This window comes from Budorcas taxicolor, chromosome 2, assembly GCF_023091745.1.
Source record: "Budorcas taxicolor isolate Tak-1 chromosome 2, Takin1.1, whole genome shotgun sequence".
Classification (NCBI taxonomy): domain Eukaryota; kingdom Metazoa; phylum Chordata; class Mammalia; order Artiodactyla; family Bovidae; genus Budorcas; species Budorcas taxicolor.
This window is the reverse complement of record NC_068911.1, coordinates 147,607,877-147,628,563: the sequence shown is the minus strand read 5'-3', so window position 1 is coordinate 147,628,563 and position 20,687 is coordinate 147,607,877. Positions and strand designations below refer to the sequence as shown.

Genomic DNA, 20,687 nt, shown 5'->3' with positions numbered 1-20,687 from the left:
TTTTTAGGAACTAAATCAATTTTAGTTGCTTATTATCAAGAACTAAATATTTAGAATAATGTCACTAATATTTCCCACTCTTTCCCCCTCTGGAAAGCTGTCTCAGCTTCGAAACTTGACCAAGCTTCTTTGTGAACCTGAAACTTTCAGTTCAATAGAGGAAATGTGCCAGCTCTCCAGTATGGACTTTGGGAACCTATGTGAAGAGAGTGCATTTCATGTGCAGCTCCTGGAAGCAGCAGAGCTTGGCACCAAAATAGCCACCAGCTTACTGTATCACGACAATGTTCTGTCTGAGAAACTGAGGGATTTGCTTTCTGGGGATCCAAGCAAAATTAATTTAGATATGGATCGGTGAGTTTTTTTTATCGTCTTCTTCCTTGGCAAAATCTCTTCTCAAATAATTACTGATATTCCGAGTTCAATTTCTCTTCCTCTTCTGCTTTGTTTCAGGTTTCTAGAACAGGCATTGCAAATGAATTACCTGGAAAATATCACACGGTTAATACCAACCATAGAAGCCATGCTGCATGTCAATAACAGTGCAGACACCTTTGAAAAACCAGGTGTTTCCCCATCCATATTTTAAATGCTGTCTTATTAGAATGTGTGTGATTCTCTTGCTACAGTTTAGAAAGGCTATTTTATTTTTTTTAAATATAAATTCATAGGAAAGGCTATTTTAAAGTTCCTAATGAAAGCTACTTTGTATCTGCCCTTATATATGAGACACCTAAAGCTTTCAAATATGGTCACTTGTCTAAAATAAACACAAAGCAAGCCAGCAGAGAATGAAAGAGTGAAATTTTATTTCATAGCAAAATATCTTCAAAAATTTTACTAGTTAGACTATTCACCTTTTGTTTCTCTCATATATTAAAGTGCATTAAATAATAGGTTGCAAGAGCAAGGATGAAATTTATTTACTTCCATGAGAAAATCTGATTTTAAAAATAAAAATGCACTGCTATCTACAGAAATATTGATTCAGAAACTCCTATTAGTATTCTGAGCATGACGCATCATGCAATACATTTCTTCTTTGCATAATACCTCAATACTGAAAAGAAAGACATTCAGAATTTTGGACAACAAGCAGCCACAAAATTGGAAGGGCACTAAATCCAAAATAAAGAAAGTATATTTGCATGAGGGATATTTCATAAAGAAACTGAAAAGGCATTTACAAAATGGAGATCACAATCTCCTAAAATAAAGTCAAAATATCATTTGTTATTCATCAAATGACCCAGATGTGAAATGATTTTAATAACTATTCTAAAAGAAGAAGTTAAACACATTCTATTTGAAAATTGAAATAATGATTGTGAAAACCCTTTATAAAACAAGGTGCTGGGCAAAGTTAAGAAAAAAGTGCACTGTGGCGTTATGTTTCAGATTTAGCACACTTTGTCCCTAGCTGACAATATTATGTGATCTGAGGTGAAAAAGCATATTGAATTTGTGTGATGTTTTAAATCAAATAGAGAGATATATATTTAGCAAATTGTGTGATCAAAGTCTGCAAGAAAACCATATTTTCTTTGAATCAACCTTGCATTGTACACATTTAAGGAAAATTTATAATCCAGAGCAATATGTTACCTTGGGTTAATGATATCATGCAGGAATAAGTCTAAATCAGATAGAAATATATCCTAAAGATGCAAAGTTTGCCAAAACTGAGAGACATCTGTTCCTGACACAAGGCTTATATGTTGAATATATATTTTAGTCTAGAAGCTTTCTTTATACTGGAATGACTAAAAAGAATTACATTGCAACCCACATGTGAGTTTTGTTTTGTTTTATTTTCTTGCAGGCCAGTTAATAGAAATGTTTAAAAATGTTGATGAGCTGAAAGAAGAACTGAGGAGAGTAACAGGAATGTCCAATGGGAGTATCAACAATTTGCTGGCCATTCCCATCCCTGACAACAGAGCTGAGGTGGGATGGAATATGTTTGTACTTACTTCCAGGTTTTTAAAAGTTTAAATAGCTTTTAGTATTTGTTGAGCACTTATCAGCAAAACCCGGAGAAGCTGAATGCAAATCTGGTGAATTTTCCATGCAAATGATAAAATTAGAAGCCTAATTCTTAGGTGAAAATAGAAGGAAAAGTCCTGAAGCAAGAACATTACTACTGTCTGTTCCTTCCCCTCTACTTTTCCTTCCCCTTCCTTTGCCCTCTTTGTCTTCTGTTTATCTTCACCCCCAGATGCTTTTTTTTAAATAAGTGGTATCATCAGTAATTCTTTCGGTTCACTATCACAATCACATTAGCTGAGGTCAATTTTCACATTTTATTATGATGATATCAAAGCAAGTTTCAGTAATGTAATCAGGGGAAAAAAGGAAGACCATTTACAATTCGTTGAAACTAAAGTGAAAATGAATACTCTTTTCTTTTAATCTCTGAGATAAGACTGAGTATATAAATAGATATGGTTGTGACAACTCTGGATAAGTTCGTAGGTATTCCAAACATATTTTGCTGTGAAAATGAGTAATGGCATTTCCTCATAGGCTGATAATAGGGCTTTCCATTTGAAATGTTTTATCTTTTATCCCTTTTCCAAGTTCATTGTCTGAAAGTGTCATAGAAATTTTCCAAAAGAACTGCAGAGCTTAAGACCTCATCCATTCAAAACTTACATGTGACAGAGTGTGTCATTTCTAAACACAACCCAGTTATTCTCCAATATGGGATAAAGTTTTTAAAATCCTCTAAGGCTGACTTTGGAATATTTATGTTTAGTTGTGTCATTTTAATTGGTTCCCCCAGACAAAAATTAAAACTGCTTTACCTTCACTTTTCTTCCTCTAGTTCTAAAGATTAATATTTCTTTACCTTTACCCCTTGATTTCACCTTTCACTCATAAGATCCTAAAAGATCTAATTTCAGAAATCACATTTTTGGCTTCTGAAGAATGGGTTCAGTTTAGTAAATAAAAGCAGGTAGACAAGAGAGCATACATTCATATTACTTTTAAAAGGAAAGAGAGAAAAGTTTCTATATTCTTGAATTTCATAAACATTTTGTTAACTTCACCTCGGTGGAAATAGAAATTACATCTTAAGTTCCCGTAGTCACATGTCACTTTCCAAACAAGATTTACTGTCCAGGATTCATACTATTGTGTGATTCTAGATTTTTTTTCTTCACCATTCACCTCTGGACCCCAGAGTTTACTGGGTAAGATTGTAACTTCAAATGATTATATAAATGAAATGCAACTTAAAGCAAGAATAAAATTTTAAGGCAGCAAGAGTTTTAAACTAGTAATTTTCCCAAACTTAATCCAAACCAATTTTCTTTCTTGATACCACTATTTACCAAGTCTTTCAAGCAAGAAATCTTGGAATCACTATGGATTTCTTCTGTCTCTTTTCCCATGATATCTCTTAAGCTTTCCAGTGAACTATGTACTCTTTAAGGACTTCCCTCATAGCTCAGTTGGTCAAGAATCTGCCTGCAATGCAAAAACCCCGGTTAGATTCCTGGGTCAGGATGATCCGCTGGAGAAGGGATAGGCTACAGACTCCAGTATTCTTGGGTTTCCCTAGTGGCTCAGCTGGTAAAGAATCGGCCTGCACTGTGGGAGACCTGGGTTCGATCCCTGGGTTGGGAAGATCCTCTGGAGAAGGGAATGGCTACCCACTCCGGTATTCTGGCCTGGAAAATTCCACGGACTCTATAGTTCATGGGGTTGCAAAGGGTCAGAGCAAGCTTCACTTTCACTTTCATGTACCCTTATGGGCTTCCCAGATAGCACAGTGGTAAAGAATCCCCCTGCCAGTGCAGGAGACATGAGACTTGGGTTTGATCCCAGGGTGGGGGAGATCCCCTGAAGTAAGAAATAGCAATCCACTCCAGTATTCTTGCCTGGAAAATTCCATGGAGAGAGGAGCCTGCGGGCTACCGTCCATGGGGTCACAAACCGTTGGACATGACTGAGTGACTGAACACACACATGGACTTTTTATAGGACTATTGATAGCAATTAGTGTTTTAGACAAAAAATTATTTGATATTTAAGGCTTATTTGTCTTATTTTTAAATGAAGTCTAAAAGGATAAGAAAACTCCAAGTGGACAGGTGGCTTGAAAGGATTCAGAGCTAAAGTATTTTTCTTCTTCCAATTTGCAGATTATTTCTAGTGTGTTCTGGCTGCATTCTTGTGATGGTAATATGACCGATCCCAAATTGGAAGATGCAATGAAGGAATTCTGCATCATGCCTCTTCCAGAGAGATCCCGTCTATCTTACCTCATTGGACTTACATTTCTGCACTACTTAGACGTTTACAACTTCACATACAAGGCAAGTTACTGTGGATGAAATGCTTTTAAACTTATTGTTTAGTATAAAAATATTTGATTATACCTGTATGTTCTCTGATACTATAAGGAATGCAATCTATTTATGCAGCTTTTGGAATTAAAGCTTTTAGAACTAAGTTGAACCTAATTTTAGAGCTAAGTGGAACCTTAGAGATCATATATTGCAAATTTGCATGTTTAATAGATGAGGAAATTAATCTTATGGCCTTATTGACTCTCAATTTGTATATTCAAGGCCAAGAATTAAACTTAATATACACTAGACAATGAAATACAAATGTTACAGTAACTTTTTTTTAAGTGAATAAGCATTAATTTGATAGGATAAAAATAAAGATTAGAACAAAGTTTCTTTTTCAAGTGAAAGAATTGAGGGATTTTTTTTGTATTATAAAAAAATTTTTTTGTCTTACCTTCATTAGATTTAGATAGAAGCTATCATTATTTATCCAGTTCAGTTCAGTTCAGTTCAGTTCAGTTGCTCAGTAGTGCCCGACTCTTTGCGACCCCATGAATCACAGCACGCCAGGACTCCCTGTCCATCACCAACTCCCGGAGTTCACTCAGACTCACGTCCATAGAGTCAGTGATGCCATCCAGCCATCTCATCCTCTGTCATCCCCTTCTCCTCCTGCCCCCAATCCCTCCCAGCATCAGAATCTTTTCCAGTGAGTCAGCTCTTTGCATGAGGTGGCCAAAGTACTGGAGTTTCAGCTTTAGCATCATTGCTTCCAAAGAACACCCAGGGCTGATCTCCTTCAGAATGGACTGGTTGGATCTCCTTGCAGTCCAAGGGACTCTCAAGAGTCTTCTCCAACACCACAGTTCAAAAGCATCAGTTTTTCGGTGCTCAGCCTTCTTCACAGTCCAACTCTCACATCCATACATGACCACTGGAAAAACCATAGCCTTGACTAGACCGACCTTTGTTGACAAAGCAATGTCTCTGCTTTTCAATATGCTATCTAGGTTGGTCATAACTTTTCTTCCAAGGAGTAAGCGTCTTTTAATTTCATGGCTGCAGTCACCATGTGCAGTGATTTTGGAGCCCCCAAAAATAAAGTCTGACACTATTTCCACTGTTTCCCTGTCTATTTCCCATGAAGTGATGGGACCAGATGCCATGATCTTCGTTTTCTGAATGTTGAGCTTTAAGCCAACTTTTTCACTCTCCACTTTCACTTTCATCAAGAGGCTTTTTAGCTCCTCTTCACTTTCTGCCATAAGGGTGGTGTCATCTGCATATCTGAGGTTATTGATATTTCTCTCAGCAATCTTGATTCCAACTTGTGCTTCTTCCAGCCCAGCGTTTCTCATGATGTACTCTGCATATATCCAGTCGAACTAAACAAATTGTCATTATTAGAGCTGTAAAGTCAGCAGTAACTCCATCTTGCAATAAATAGATGCTTAAGTACATAGTGAATAAAAAACTGAAATAAAAATGTAAACATAAGAAAATTAAATACCTATATTCACTCAAATCTCTACTAGGTCAAAATTATTTACATGTTATTAAAAACACTGAAAAAAAATTTTCTCTTTAAAAGAAAATCAGAAGCAACACAGCAGACTTGTGTTATTGAAACATTGTAGCAAAGGAGATGAAGACTTTTTAGGATTAGTTGTAAATATCCTGTTCCAGGTCATCATTATCCTAGTTTATATTCTGCAGTGACCTCCTAACTGATCTCCTTGCCTCTGTGCTTGTTCCCACCACTCCAACCCCACCCTACCACTCCCTAAGCAGCAAAAGCAATTCTTTTGAAACTTGAATCAGATTATGTCATTCCTCTGTTCAGCACCTCCCGTGGCTCCTCATTTTATCCCAGTAACCCTCGATTCCTGCAGGGGCCCCAGAGTCTGCACATCCTCTCCTTGTTTCTCAAATCCCATTTCCTATGTGGCCACTCCCTAGGTCCAGGGCTGCTGCATAGGACCCTTCTAGGAGGTGTCCTCCCTGTGATTTCCAGAACTATGTGTCTTTATTCAACATTGACCTCAATAAGGTACCATGAGAGACCTGTTTAAAATGCAACGAACCTCATCGACAGCACTCTCAAACCTCCTTTCCTTGATCTGTTCGTTTTCTATTGCACCTCCAGCGTACTATGTATTCTATTTAAAATTCACTTTTGTTTATTTTCTGTCTGCCTCTATTTGGCTATAAGCTCCATAAGGGCCTCTTTGTTCACTGAAATGTTTCAAATACCAAAAACAGTGCCTGGCCCATAGAAGAACTTAACAAATACCCATTAAATAAACAATAGTTATTTTACATAAACCATGAAACGTATGGCTTCCCAGGTGGCGCAGTGGTAAAGAATCCACCTGCCAATGCAGGAGAAGCAAAAAATGCAGTTTCAAACCCTGGATCAGGAAGATACCCTGGAGTAGGAAATGACAACACACTCCAGTATTCTTGCCTGGAAAATTCCATGGCCAGAGGAGCCTGGTTTGCTACAGCCTAGGAGATCACAAAGAGTTGGATATGACTGAGCATGAACATGACTTAAAATGCAGAAAAACTACAATTATTTTTTTCATCTAAAATTATAATATTTATCTTACAATATTTCTGCAGTGCATATATCAAACTATTTCTTATTGAGTATAGTAATTAAATATGTGCATTTTACAAGCAGAAGACCATTCCTAGTTCTTTCAGAACTGCAAATAAAAATAATGAAAAATTTCTCATCATTAGTCAATTTATTTCAAATTAATGTAGAATGCCTAGAATTTTAGCAGTACTGGAAGAAAAAAAATGAATCTGATTTCAGTTAATAGCTGTGTTATAGAGACAGCTCTGTCTTTGTAACATTTCTTCAACTGAATCTTGTGCTCAGAATAGTGGTCTTTGACCCCCTTGTACATGCCAACAGCTTTCCCTCTTCAGGAACTTCATAGATCTTTACCCCTCTACTACGTATGTCTCCTTATTCTTCCTATGGTTTGTTCATTCTCTCCTTTGTGGTGTCATCTTGGAAAGACTTCTTTTGATTTCTCAGCTAAACTCCATACCTTCTCATATTACCCAGCCTTTTATTCATTGATTTGTCTCATTTGTTCCTCCTATTAATACAAAACTCCCTGAGTGAAAGGATGATGCCAGTTTGGGCACTACTATATCCATCACCTCACCCAGTGCTGGGGACATAACAGGCACTCAATTAATGTTTGTTGAATAAAGGAGTGAATGAGAGTATAAAATGTACACTAAAAAAATAATTTCAGTGTTATTTTTCCTGCAACAGAAATGCATTGTGGGATTATGATTTAGCCTGATAAATCATGTGAGCTTTTTGACAGAGCTTTTCTGATTTTAAGGAGCAATTGTGATTTTTGAATAATAGTGTATATGAAGAATTATGTAATTGACATTTGCCTTTCTGACTTTTAAAATCACTTATTTTTGGCAAATTTATTGAGGTATAATTTATATATTATAAAATTCACCCACTGTAAGGGTATAGTTTAATGGGTTTTTTTAAAGCCAATTATAGAATTGTGTAACTGTCACCACAACATGATTTTATAACAATCCCAAACGCAATTTTCAACACAAAAAGAAGCTTTCTGCCCATTAACAGTCATCTCATTCTGACCTCTAGCATAGGCACCGCCTAATCTATTTTATGTCTCCATAAATTTGTCATTTTTAGACATTTTATTTAAATTGAATCATACAATTTGTGGGTTTTATACCTAACTTTTTTCACTTAGTATAATGTTTTGAGTTTCATACATGTTGTAACATGTCAGTGTGTAATTTCTTTCTTTTATCAAATAGTTTTCCAGTTTACAGATATGCATTTTGTTTATCCATTCATTTGAATTGTTTCCACTTGTTGGCTATTCTAAATAATGCTGCCATAGCCATTCCCATACAAATCTTTGTGTGGACATATTTTTTAAATTTCTGTTGGGTAAGTATCTAGGAATCAAATTGTTGGTTGTATGGTAAATTTATGTTTATTTAGTAAGCTTCCAAAATATTTTACAAAATGACTGTATCTTTTGCTATTTTCACCAACAGTGTGGGAGGGTTCCAGCTTCTCCACAAAAAAAATCATTTCTTTTCTTTTTTGTTCCTGTTAGGTATTTTTCCCTAGGGAAAATCAAAAGCCAATAGAAAAGATGATAGAACTCTTCATAAGGCTAAAAGAGATCCTCAATCAGATGGCTTCGGGCACACGACCGCTGCTAGACAAAATGAGATCCCTGAAACAAATGCATCTGCCCAGAAGTTTTCCACTAACACAGGTAGAAAACTCACCCAGTTATGTTCTTGCTGGAAAATTCCTTTTGTCACCTTAACTTTTGCTGCTGCTGCTGCTAAGTCGCTTCAGTTGTGTCTGACTCTGTCCGACCCCGTAGACGGCAGCCCACCAGGCTCCTCTGTCCCTGGGATTCTCCAGGCAAGAATACCAGAGTGGGTCTTAACTTTTGAGATTAGTTATAATACATTCAACTACAGAGAGAGTACATTGTCCAAAGTCACTTACAGAAAAATTCCTCTACTATGGCAAAAGTTTTGCCACTTGAATTGGAGAAGTTTAGCATTCTGCATTTACATTTGCGATACTATTTTAAAGAAATTGTGGAATTGAGAGAATTCTCCAAACATTATCAGGTTTTCAATATTGTTTTCACTAGCATTTATAGCTCATATAATGTTAATAAATCATGTATTTTTATCTCACAGGCAATGTACAGAAACAACAAGATAAACACTCCCCAAGGATCATTTAGTACCATTTCCCAAGCACTGTGCTCCCAAGGAATTACCACTGAATATTTAGTTGCCTTGCTGCCCTCTTCTCAGAGGCAGAAAGGCAATCACACTAAAGACTTTTTAACTCATAAATTAAGTAAAGAGCAAATTGCTGCAAAGTATGGAATTCCCTTACATGCCAGTGAGTATACTTCAAAATCAGCATGGTAATATCACCTCCTAACATTGTCTACTAAATCTTAGTCTTTTTTTTTATTGGCTGTATACCCTCTGTTGTACAATATATCCTTGTATCTTATTTTATACATAGTAGTTTGTGCCTCTTAGTACCCTACACCATCTTGTCTCTTCTTCCTTCTCTCTCCACTGGTAACCACCACTTTGTTTTCTATAGCTGTGAGTCTGTTCCTTTTTTGTTATATTCACTATTTTGTTGTGGTTTTTGGTTTTCACATATAAATGATATAAAATATTTGTCTTTGTCTGACATTTCACTTAGCATAATGTCCTCCAAGTCCACCCACCTTATTGCAAATGGCAAAATTTCGTTCTTTTTTATGACTAAAATTCCATTGTGTATATATATATACCACATCTTTACCCATTTATCTGTTGATGGACACTTAGGTTGTATCCATATCTTGGTAAATGTAAAACATGTCTTTATGAACATTGGGGTGCATGTATCTTTTTAAATTAGTGTTTTGGTTATTTTGGGTATATACCCAGAAGTAGAAGTGTTGAGTCATAGAGTAGTTTTATTTTTAGTTTCTTGAGAAAAACTCCATAATGTTTTCCACAGTGGCTATAACAATTTACATTCCCACCAATAGTGTGCCAGGGTTCCCTTTTCTGCACATCCTTGCCATCATTTGTTATTTGTGTTCTTTTTGATGATGGCCATTATTACAGGTGTGAGGTGATATCTCATTGTAGTTTTGATTCCTAACTAGCAATGTTGGACATCATTTCATGTGCCTATTGGCCCTCTGCATTTCCTTTTTGGAAAAATGACTATTCAGGTCTTCTCCCCATTTTTAATTGTTTTTTTTAAATGGTGAGTTGTAATCTTAGCATTTTATTTTAAATGAAGCATTAATTTTCCCAAAGAAAACATTCATATAGCACTTGCCACACATCAAGCATGTTCTGCATATCAACTCATTCACTCTTCACAACAACCCTAGGAGGTAGGTGCTACTATAGCTGCAACTTAGCAAGAGAAATGAGGCACAGAGTAATTGAGTAACCTGGCCACAGTTGCCCAACATGAAAACATCAAAGCTATGATTTGAACCCAGGCAATCTGTCGCAAAGTCTAGCTTCTTAACCACTACACCTTGCCAGTGAATGATACAATAACATGCCTTAAATCTGCTCAGCACTTTTTCTTAACTTTTTAAAATTAGAAATTTGTCTCACACATAAAAGAGTTTCATGACTGTAGGAGAATTACAAGTGTTCCGTGGCACATCAAAGCTGTTTATTTGATCTATAAGCTTTGAGATGTGAAATATGATCAGCTGAGTTCTTCCAGGCAATATGGGGTGTTTAGTAGAGCAATTGGATTGACACATTTATACATCTTTTTATTCATCCAGCAAACATTTATTGGACAGCTCTTATGTATCTGTTGTAATAGCAGAATTTTGTATATTCTGTAAAATTAAGTGAAGAAGATCTGTTGGAAAACATTCTGAAATGTGATTTTCAACCTTTCTAACCTTTCCTCTTGGCAAAATGCCATCACTTATTATGCACTTTCTTGTTAGATTAAACTTACACCCAAAAAGGATGTGTTACTACGCTTTCTTACTTTGATACCAGATGTCTTGCATTTGTTGATAGCAAAGGACATACAAAACATGTATCTTGGGGTGTTGTAGCAATAATTTTTGTCAATTTACCATAAATAAATTTTAAATATATATATTAAATGATTTTATTGTGCTTTCTTTTTCCAGCACCATTTTGCTTTTCCCTTTATAAGGACATCATTAATATGCCTGCTGGACCGGTGATTTGGGCTTTCTTGAAACCCATGTTGTTGGGAAAGATTTTATATGCACCATACACTCCTGTCACAAAGGCAATAATGGAAAAGGTTTGACCATTAATACTCAAAGTTTCTATCTTAAGTATTAGGATGATTTTTAAAGTAGTCAGCTTCCAAATTTACTCTAGTTGGCTCAGATATTTTTCTAGCCTACGTACTGTTTACCTTTGGCTTTCTGCAACTCTTAATTCCCAACTTCTGCCCTGTATTTGTGTAACGATGTAGATTGGATAGTAGCTCCTTGAAGAGAAATGAACCATATTGACACTTGAGAATGAGGTTAGTTGTAGCATGACCTCAGACTTTTCAATTTATCACCCAAAGCAGGAAATTTTTCTACAGCTGGCATCTAACTTTCAAAGTGTGTAAAAATAATGGCACTAGAAAAAATAATATTGGGCGTATATAGCTAGTTTGAACAAAAACAATTGCTAAATTATAGCAATTCATATAGGCTTCATATTTGGTTGTACAATTTAACATCCTATAATTATATACAAGATAGATGTTGAGAAAGACAGCATTATTAACTAACTATACTTATCAACTACATAGTATAACCATAATAGCCTTCTTCTCTCATTCTTAAAGTTGACATTAGTGATTTGAATTATAAACTTGATGCTTTCAAAATGATAAGAGTGAAGGTGAAAAAATTATACTTTATCATTACTTGGTCATTAGACTGTATGTAAATATAAATTACTTTTAGGTCTATATAAAAATAGACATGAAGTCATCACTGATTTCTGGAATGATCTTTGCTTTTACTATCTGTGTTTTAATATCTTATTTGCTTTATTGGCTGCACACTTCTCCATAATTTTACACAAATGAAGTCATTAAATGCTTATTTTCTAAAGGTAGTTTTTTTGTTTTGCTTGCCTCTCATCTTTTTCTCCTTGCTTGATCCTGCTCTTCCTTTCATGTAAACTAATGAGATGGGGCTGGTGCACGGGGATGATCCAGAGAGATGATATGGGGTGGGAGGTGGGAGGGGGGTTCATGATTGGGAACTCATGTACACCCGTGGTGGATTCATGTCAATGTATGACAAAACCAATACAGTATTGTAAATTAAAATAAAGTAAAAATAAAAATAAAAAAAAAAGAATGCTAACTTTCAAAGATGTGGCTTTTGATAATTTATGTACATTCCTCTAATCCTTTATATATTATTATACTGGATGCATTTATATGCAGAATGGTCACTGTTTGGATTATTAAAATAAGGCTTCATTATAATACTTTTCTACATATTACTTTAGTCACACAGCAATACCTTGTGGAAATTCTTCCAATTCAGTAGATATAGTTTATTCATTCTTTTTGAAGACTGAACATTTTTTCATACTCAGTCAATTCTCAATTTTTGGACATCCTTTTTGTTTCTAGTGTTTACTTTTGTTCTTGTTGTTCATGTAAATAATGTGGTGATTAATACTTTGTGTATATAACTTTACACAGTGATATTTTTATTTCACTGAGGTGAATGTTCAAGATTGAGGGACTGAAGAATATTGTATTCTATTTTAATGACTGTCATTAAAGATTGCTTTCCAGAAAAAGCTATACCCATCCCTTTCCACCAGCATTACATGAAAGCATCTGTCTTCTTATATCCTTGAACTAGAATGTTTCTCTAGTAGTAAGGTTAAATGTACCATTGGTAAAAGTGGGTAACTTGTGAGAATTCCAGAAAGATGTACTTTCCTTTCAGCTATATATTTTCAGTGGACGTGAAGTAAACCTTAAATTTTCCAGAATTTTTTTGTGTAACCTTGACCCTATAAAACCTGCCACTTAAAAAATTTTGACCACGTGGGAAATTTCTGACAATGCTTTACTAACTCTACTTTTTAGAACTGTTTCTTAGAGTTATATAACAAAACAACCTTGAGATATCTTTTAGAAATACCAATGGCCCAGATTTATTTCTGTTTCTTTGTCTTTTAGTCTAATGTAACCCTCAGGCAGTTGGCAGAATTAAGAGAAAAATCTCAAGAGTGGATGGATAAGTCACCACTTTTCATGAATTCCTTCCAACTATTAAACCAGACGATTCCAATGCTCCAGGTAGGAGACAGTTCTGTCATTCCCTTTCATATGGATTATGATTCTTTGAGATTGGAATCACCTTCATTAGGAGAATGGGCAGTTAGTAATATAGAATCCATATTCAACAGATTAAAATTGCCTCTCCTCCAGACAGCATGTGTGAGACAGGATAACAGTTCTGTCATTCATGTTTGTAACCTTCCTCACCTCTTATACCACAGTTTCTCTGTATGTAATTCTGAGATAAATCATTTTACAAGTTAATTCTGACACACACCTAGTGATATAAATCTATTTTCCAAAACTAAAATGCCATAAAATCTACTTAAAATATGCTTATTTTATTTCTCTAAATTATGTTTTGCTATTTAAACTGAACCAGAATTTCTAAAGTACTGATATTCTGAAGAAGAATGTTAAATTTGAGGAGTTCTTTGGTTGAAATATTTGACAAAGTACCTCAAATACAACACATACTAGTTGAAAAGTATCACCTCAATTCTCATAAAAGATGCAGAATTCTCTGAAAAGGATGCAAGTAGTGTTGGGAAATGTTCCAATCACCAAGAGAGCTATTGGCAGCTAAATATCAGGCTAGTGATAAAGAACCCACTTGCCAATGCAGGAGACATAAGAGATGTGGGTTCAATCACTAGATTGGGAAGATGCCCTGGAGGAGGGCATGGGAACCCACTCCAGTATTCTTGCCTGGAGAATCCCATGGACAGAGGAGCCTAGCAGGCTACAGTCCATAAGGTTGCAGAGAGTCGGACACGACTGAAGCGACTTAGTATGTATGCACGAACGTCAGGCAGCAGAGTTACACCCATTATCAGTGGGAGAAGAGAACATTTTCAGGAATGGTGACAACTTAGAAACTTCAAAATAGTACTGATTGCATATTCAAAGAATTGATAGAGGCCCTAAAATTGATTTTAAAATTGATTAAGCCCTAGAAGATTTTTGCATCAGCAACAACAAAAATGCCCTTCTTTATAATCATGGCTCAAAAAGTTAAACATAGAACAAAGAATTTGTGTCATACAACTTTGGTAAAAATGTTGTACCCAAAAGATGTTTTACCCAGTCTTTGTTTTGCTGAATAATTACTCATAATTACAATTACAACCTAAATTTTATTAGAAATATAACTCTAATTTCTAAATAGATATTTAGCACATTAATATAAGTGAAGTGAAGTGAAAATCATTCAGTTGTGTCTGACTCTTTGCAGCCCCTAGGATGGTCCATGGAATTCTCCAGGCCACAATACTGGAGTAGGTAGCTGTTCCCTTCACTAGGGTATCTTCTCAACCCAAGGACTGAACCCAGGTCTTCTGCATTGTTGCTACTGCTGTTGCTAAGTCGCTTCAGTCGTATCCGACTCTGTGTGACCCCATAGACAGCAGCCGACCAGGCTCCCCCATCCCTGGGATTCTCCAGGCAACACTGGAGTGGGTTACCATTTCCTTCTCCAATGCATGAAGGTGAAAAGTGACAGTGAAGTCGCTCAGTCATGTCCGACTCTTCACGACTCCATGGACTGCAGCCTACCAGGCTCCTCTGTTCATGGGGTTTTCCAGGCAAGAGTACTGGAGTGGGGTACCATCACCTTTTCCGTCTGTGTTGCTGAGCACCAAAGAATTGATGCTTTTGAACTGTGGTGTTGGAGAAGACTTTTGAGAGTCCCTTGGACTGCAAAGAGATCCAGCCAGTCCATCCTAAAGAAAATCAGTCCTAAATGTTCATTGGAAGGACTGATGCTGAAGCTGAAACTCCAATACTTTGGCCACCTGATGCAAAGAGCTGACTCATTTGAAAAGACCCTGATGGTGGGAAAGATTGAGGGCAGGAGGAGAAGGGGACGACAGAGGATGAGATGGTTGGATGGCATCACCGACTCAATGGACATGAGTCTGAGTAAACTCCAGGAGTTGGTGATGGACAGGGAGGCCTGAGGCCTGGCGTGCTGCAGTCTGTGGGGTTGCAAAGAGTCAGACATGACTGAGAGACTAAACCTAACTGAACTCCCGCATTGCAGGTGGATTCTTCACCAGCTGAGCCAGCAGGGAAGCCTACAAATACTGGAGTGGGTAGCCTATCCCTTCTCCAGTAGATCTTCCCGACCCAGGAATCAAACCAGGGTCTCCTGCATTGCAGGTGGATTCTTCACCAGCTGAGCTACCAGGGAAGCCCATAATTTAAAATAAACTTTTCATCAAATGTCTTCCCCACAATTTTTATTTGTTCTGATTTTAAATATGTCCATTTTAAAAATATCCTACTTTTCTCTGATTTTAAGCACAATATTATCTTGATTAAATCTCAGTTTTCTCCCTCTCCCCACAGTTTTACTGAGAAATAATTAACATAATCAATGTATCAGTTTAAGGTGTAGAGCATGATGGTTTGAGATATATATAGAAATGATTGGGCTTCCTAGGTGGCGCTCATCGTAAAAAGCCCACCTGCCAATGCAGGAGACAAAGAGACACGGGTTCAATCTCTGGGTCAGGAAGATCACCTGGAGTAGGAAAAGCCAACCCACTCCAGTGTTCTACCTGGAAAATTTCACAGACAGAGGAGCCTGGTGGGCTACAGTCAGTGGGGTCACAAAGAGTTGGACACACCTGAAGCAACTGAGCATTCTTTGGCATTGCCTTTCTTTGGGATTGGAATGAAGCCAGGCTTCAGCAATACGTCAACTGTGAATTTCCAGATGTTCGAGCTGGTTTTAGAAAAGGCAGAGGAACCAGAGATCAAATTGCCAGCATCTGCTAGATCCTAGAAAAAGCAAGAGAGTTTCAGAAAAACATCTATTTCTGCTTTATTGACTATGCCAAAGCCTTTGACTGTGTGGATCACAATAAACTGTGGAAAATTCTGAAAAAGATGGGAATAACAGACCACCTGACCTGCCTCTTGAGAAACCTATATGCAGGTCAGGAAGCCACAGTTAGAATTGGACATGGAACAACAGACTGATTCCAAATAGGAAAAGGAATACGTCAAGGCTGTATATTGTCACTGTGCTTATTTAACTTATATGCAGAGTACATCATGAGAAATGCTGGGCTGGAGGAAGCACAAGCTGGAATCAAGATTGCCAGGAGAAATATCAATAACCTCAGATATGCAGATGGCATCACCCTTATGGCAGAAAGTCCAAGAACTAAAGAACCTCTTGATGAAAGTGAAGGAGGAGGGTGAAAAAATTTGCTTAAAGCTCAACATTCAGAAAATGAAGATCATGGCATCTGGTCCCATCACTTCATGGGAAATAGATGGGGAAACAGTGTCAGACCTTATTTTTTTTAGGGCTCCAAAATCACTGCAGTTGGTGATTGCAGCCATGAAATTAAAAGACACTTACTCCTTGGAAGGAAAGTTATGACCAACCTAGACAGCATATTAAAAAGCAGAGACATTACTTTGCCAACAAAGGTCCATTTAGTCAAGGCTATGGTTTTTCGGTGGTCATGTATGGATGTGAGAGTTGGACTATAAAGAAAGCTGAGCACTAAAGAACTGATGCTTTTGAATTGTGGTGTTGGAGAAGACTTTTGAGAGTCCCTTGGATTGCAAGGAGATCCAACCAGTCCATCCTAAAGGAGATGAGTCCTAGGTGTTCATTGGAAGGACTGATGTTAAAGCTGAAACTCCAGTACTTTGGCCACCTCATGCGAAGGGCTGACTCATTTGAAAAGGCCCTGATGCTGGGAAAGATTGAGGGCAGGAGGAGAAAGGGATGACAGAGGATGAGATGGTTGGATGGCATTACTGACTCAATGGACATGGGTTTGTGTAGACTCTGGCAGTTGGTGATAGACAGGGAGGCCTGGCATGCTATAGTTCATGGGATTGCAAAGAGTCGGACACGACTGCATGACTGAACTGAACTGAAGCAACTGAACACACACACACATTATGAAATGATCACCATAGTAGATTTAGTTGCCATCCATCATCTCATGTACATACAATAAAAGGAAAGAAAAAAAGATTTTTCTCTTTTTGATGAAAACTCTTAGGATCTATTCTAGCAATGTTCCTATGTGTGATACAGCGGTATTAATAAGTCATCATGTTGTAGATTGCATCCCTGGTAGAGATGTATCTTACAATTCAAAGTTTGTATCTTTTGACCACCTTCATCCAATTCCCCATCTACCCTCTCCCTACATCTGATAATCACAAATGTTCATTCCAAGTGGCCTTTTTTAGTGAGTTTCAGATAATAAGGGCTACGTAAACAGTACCTTATTGACACATGTATTTCCTCAGTGAAAAATTGCTCTTTTCTCCTGAAACTTTTTTTCAGTGAACAGATCAAAATCCCACACATGTTATTTCATTAAGGAAAGTTTTGCTGGCTAAAGAAGTGAATTAACAAGGGACATGATCTATGCATAATAGTTCCAAAGTACAGTAATTTGGTAAGAAGAAAATTGTGTGACCATGTTCATAAAGGGATCATCATTCAATTCTGTGACCATGTTCATAAAAGTATCACCATCTAATGGGAGTATCTTTATTCTGTTCTAGACCGAAATAAATTATCGTTCCCAATTACTGAGGAAAATCTATTCCTGAAAATGTGTACAGAATTTGATATTTCAAGATTTTAGTACATGACCTGGCTTTGCCATTGTGAACTCATAGGCAAATGACTTAAAATACGTTTTACAATTTATGAAACTCTAAAATGGGTCTATTGATAACTGCTTCACAGACTTATGAAGATTACATTGTGTGGAAGCATTTGAAAATAATATTATATATCATAGACAAGTTTGATTATAACAGGAACAGTAAGAGAATGGAAATAATTTGATGGATCATCTCTGATTGGAACTAACATAGTGCTTTGTTTATTAGTAATGCTCTGATTCAGATTTTCTACAATGAGCAAATACCTAGTAAACAATTAGATTTTAAAGAACTTGGATTATCATGGTCTATAGCTGTGTGATAGCCATCTGTCTTCATGCTGCCAACTATGCTTAGATTCCTTAGAAGCTATATGTTTAGCAAATTGTATTATATATGCTATATTAATACATATTACTTTTAATCATTTACCTCCATGATAACAAAATGAGATATTGGTAAGAAGGACAGAATAATAAGTGGTACTGAACTATCCTCTAAGAAGAAAACAACTTAAGCCTAGCTCGCATAAAAACGAAGTCATGAATTCATACATAAGATGAATAAACATTTCTTTAATCAAGTTGAAGTCTCTCTCTTCAACTTTCCCCTTGGCCATTATTAATTTTACATTCTTAAGGAATTTATATAGCTTCTGGAGTCCTAGCCTTGTCCTCTATTAACTGGGGATAGTAATAGTACTTATGTCTAGGTATTAGGGAAAACTAAGTGAGAAAATCAAGGTATATTCTATTAGACAGTACCCAGCACATAGTAAGAACTCAATAAGTATTACCTAGTAGATAACTTCAGTGGTAGAAGTTATGTCTCCTAATTTGGGAGATAGCTATAAGAGTCTTTATATTTTGAACACTTTTTTTTTTTTAAATTTTCAGTCTTGCCATCAGTATGGAGTAATTTAGTGTTATGATCAGTTTATTTTTTCTGTGTTCACCTAGCTGCACTTATTATAGAATAAAACAATACCATAATAATTTATGTTTGACTAATCTGGTTAGATTCTACTTTACACAAAAATAACCTGAAGCTGGAAAAGGCTGAGTGCTTGCTGAAAGCCTCACAGCTAGGAAGTAGTAGGACTAGAATATAAATCAGTGTGATGTCAAATTCCACATAGACATCATAGTTTTTAAAGCCTCTTTTGTTTGTTTCAACTGAACAAAGTTCAATTATGAACCATCAAAATTCTGTAATGTATGTTAAAAACAATCGATATAGTAGCTATGGGGGGAAAGCGTTTTCAGTTTAAACATGGTTTCCCAATGTTGTTAATTATGGTTATATCTGGCTACTTCTACATGGTGACAAATTTGTGTCTACAGAGGAGCAAAAACTCAGAATTAGCAGTCACAAATCTTTTTCTTTCTCAAAGATTTGTATGGGACCCTTTATAAGATGGTGGACTGAGAATGCCCAGTAGTGATACCTCATTTCATTGTGGTGTTATTAAAGAGACAGTGATTAAACATGTTCATTGAAACTGACCGCCTATTATTGTTTGTTAGAATACTCTAAGGAATCCCTTTGTGCAAGTTTTTGTAAAATTCTCCGTGGGACTTGATGCTGTTGAACTTTTGAAACAGATAGATGAACTCGGTGAGTCCAGATTCAAAAAAACCTTTATTTACCTGTCATGTCAGAAATGTGATAAGCATTGTCCCATATAAGATCTTAAAATCCTGAGTATATCTATCCATCTTTCTCCTGGTAAATTGTACAGTTAAATGTAATGATTATTTGGATACCCAGTTTGCGTAGTTGGTCTCAATAATTATAATGCAATGTATTCCGTGTAAATGCAGCTTGTCCTTCAATCACAGGTAGATTTCTACCAGAGGACACTTTTTGGGGGGTAACTTGGTGAAAAGCAAGTCTTTAAAAGCAGAAGATGAAATGGTTTATTTCTGCTACATTTATAATTTTATCTCCACTGGCCTTAGTATTGCTTTGACTAACTCAGAATGTAACCAGAAGAGGTTATAGAGTGAGAAAAAAAAAAAGCAATGTGGAGACTCAAAAGAAAATATATCTAAATTACTGTTCAAGGTCAGTTCCTCCTCTCATGATCATTTAAAAGGGACAGGCAGAAGAGAATCAAAGAAAGCTGTCTGAACTTATGCCTTCCCTCTACCACATTCCTACCCTCAACCTAAGGGATGCAAGATACCTAATTCACTCTGTGTCTGATTCCTGGTTGCTATGCAACCATGGGTAAGAGGAAGGGATCGAAAACATCAGAATTTGCCAGCAGTAGAGCTAATGCCCCTCTTTCTCCTCTGCAGCGCTACTGGGACTTAAGTGTTTAAATTGTAAAACAGTGGGGAGGAATTATGCCTATTTATATTATATATAATTGTATGTATTTTATGATATGAACCTTGTTTGTTTAAATGAAGATATTAGTGATTTATTCTCTAAAAGTATCATTTGGGTAAGGAAACACTTGATCAAAATATTAGGGATAAACTACAAAGTTCTTATATAGTTTTCTTCATTCCTAACTTTAGATATAGGAGATGAGTCTCAGAGTTTAAAATAAGATTAAAATAACCATATAAGTGAGACTTGCTATCTGTATAATTGTATATTTAATTTAATATCAAAGAGATTTTATACTGTTCAAATTTGGAGGCTACTGACTCTTTATAGCTTTTTGATTCCATCTACCAGCATTTCTGAAGAATCCTTTGCAGGTGTGTTGATTTTCAGTGGCCGCTGGAGGCCACTCTTCAACCACAGTTTTACCCCTCCCCCACAAACATCTACATCAAGCAAAACATTTCAAGTTATAATGAGAGATGTCCTTTAAGAAGCTGGCC

At 36.4% G+C, this 20,687-nt stretch overlaps 1 protein-coding gene across 1 annotated transcript in view; it reads left to right on the top strand.

The window, feature by feature from the left end:
- Positions 1 to 20,687, top strand: part of ABCA12 (ATP binding cassette subfamily A member 12) — a 205,778-nt gene that overhangs the window by 115,707 nt on the left and 69,384 nt on the right. Inside the window, exons 12-20 of the mRNA XM_052661512.1 lie at positions 98 to 354; positions 454 to 566; positions 1,823 to 1,947; positions 4,152 to 4,325; positions 8,447 to 8,611; positions 9,054 to 9,264; positions 11,048 to 11,187; positions 13,096 to 13,215; positions 19,374 to 19,464. Of these exons, the coding sequence (XP_052517472.1) occupies positions 98 to 354; positions 454 to 566; positions 1,823 to 1,947; positions 4,152 to 4,325; positions 8,447 to 8,611; positions 9,054 to 9,264; positions 11,048 to 11,187; positions 13,096 to 13,215; positions 19,374 to 19,464 (1,396 nt within the window). The remainder of the gene's footprint in view (positions 1 to 97; positions 355 to 453; positions 567 to 1,822; positions 1,948 to 4,151; positions 4,326 to 8,446; positions 8,612 to 9,053; positions 9,265 to 11,047; positions 11,188 to 13,095; positions 13,216 to 19,373; positions 19,465 to 20,687) is intronic.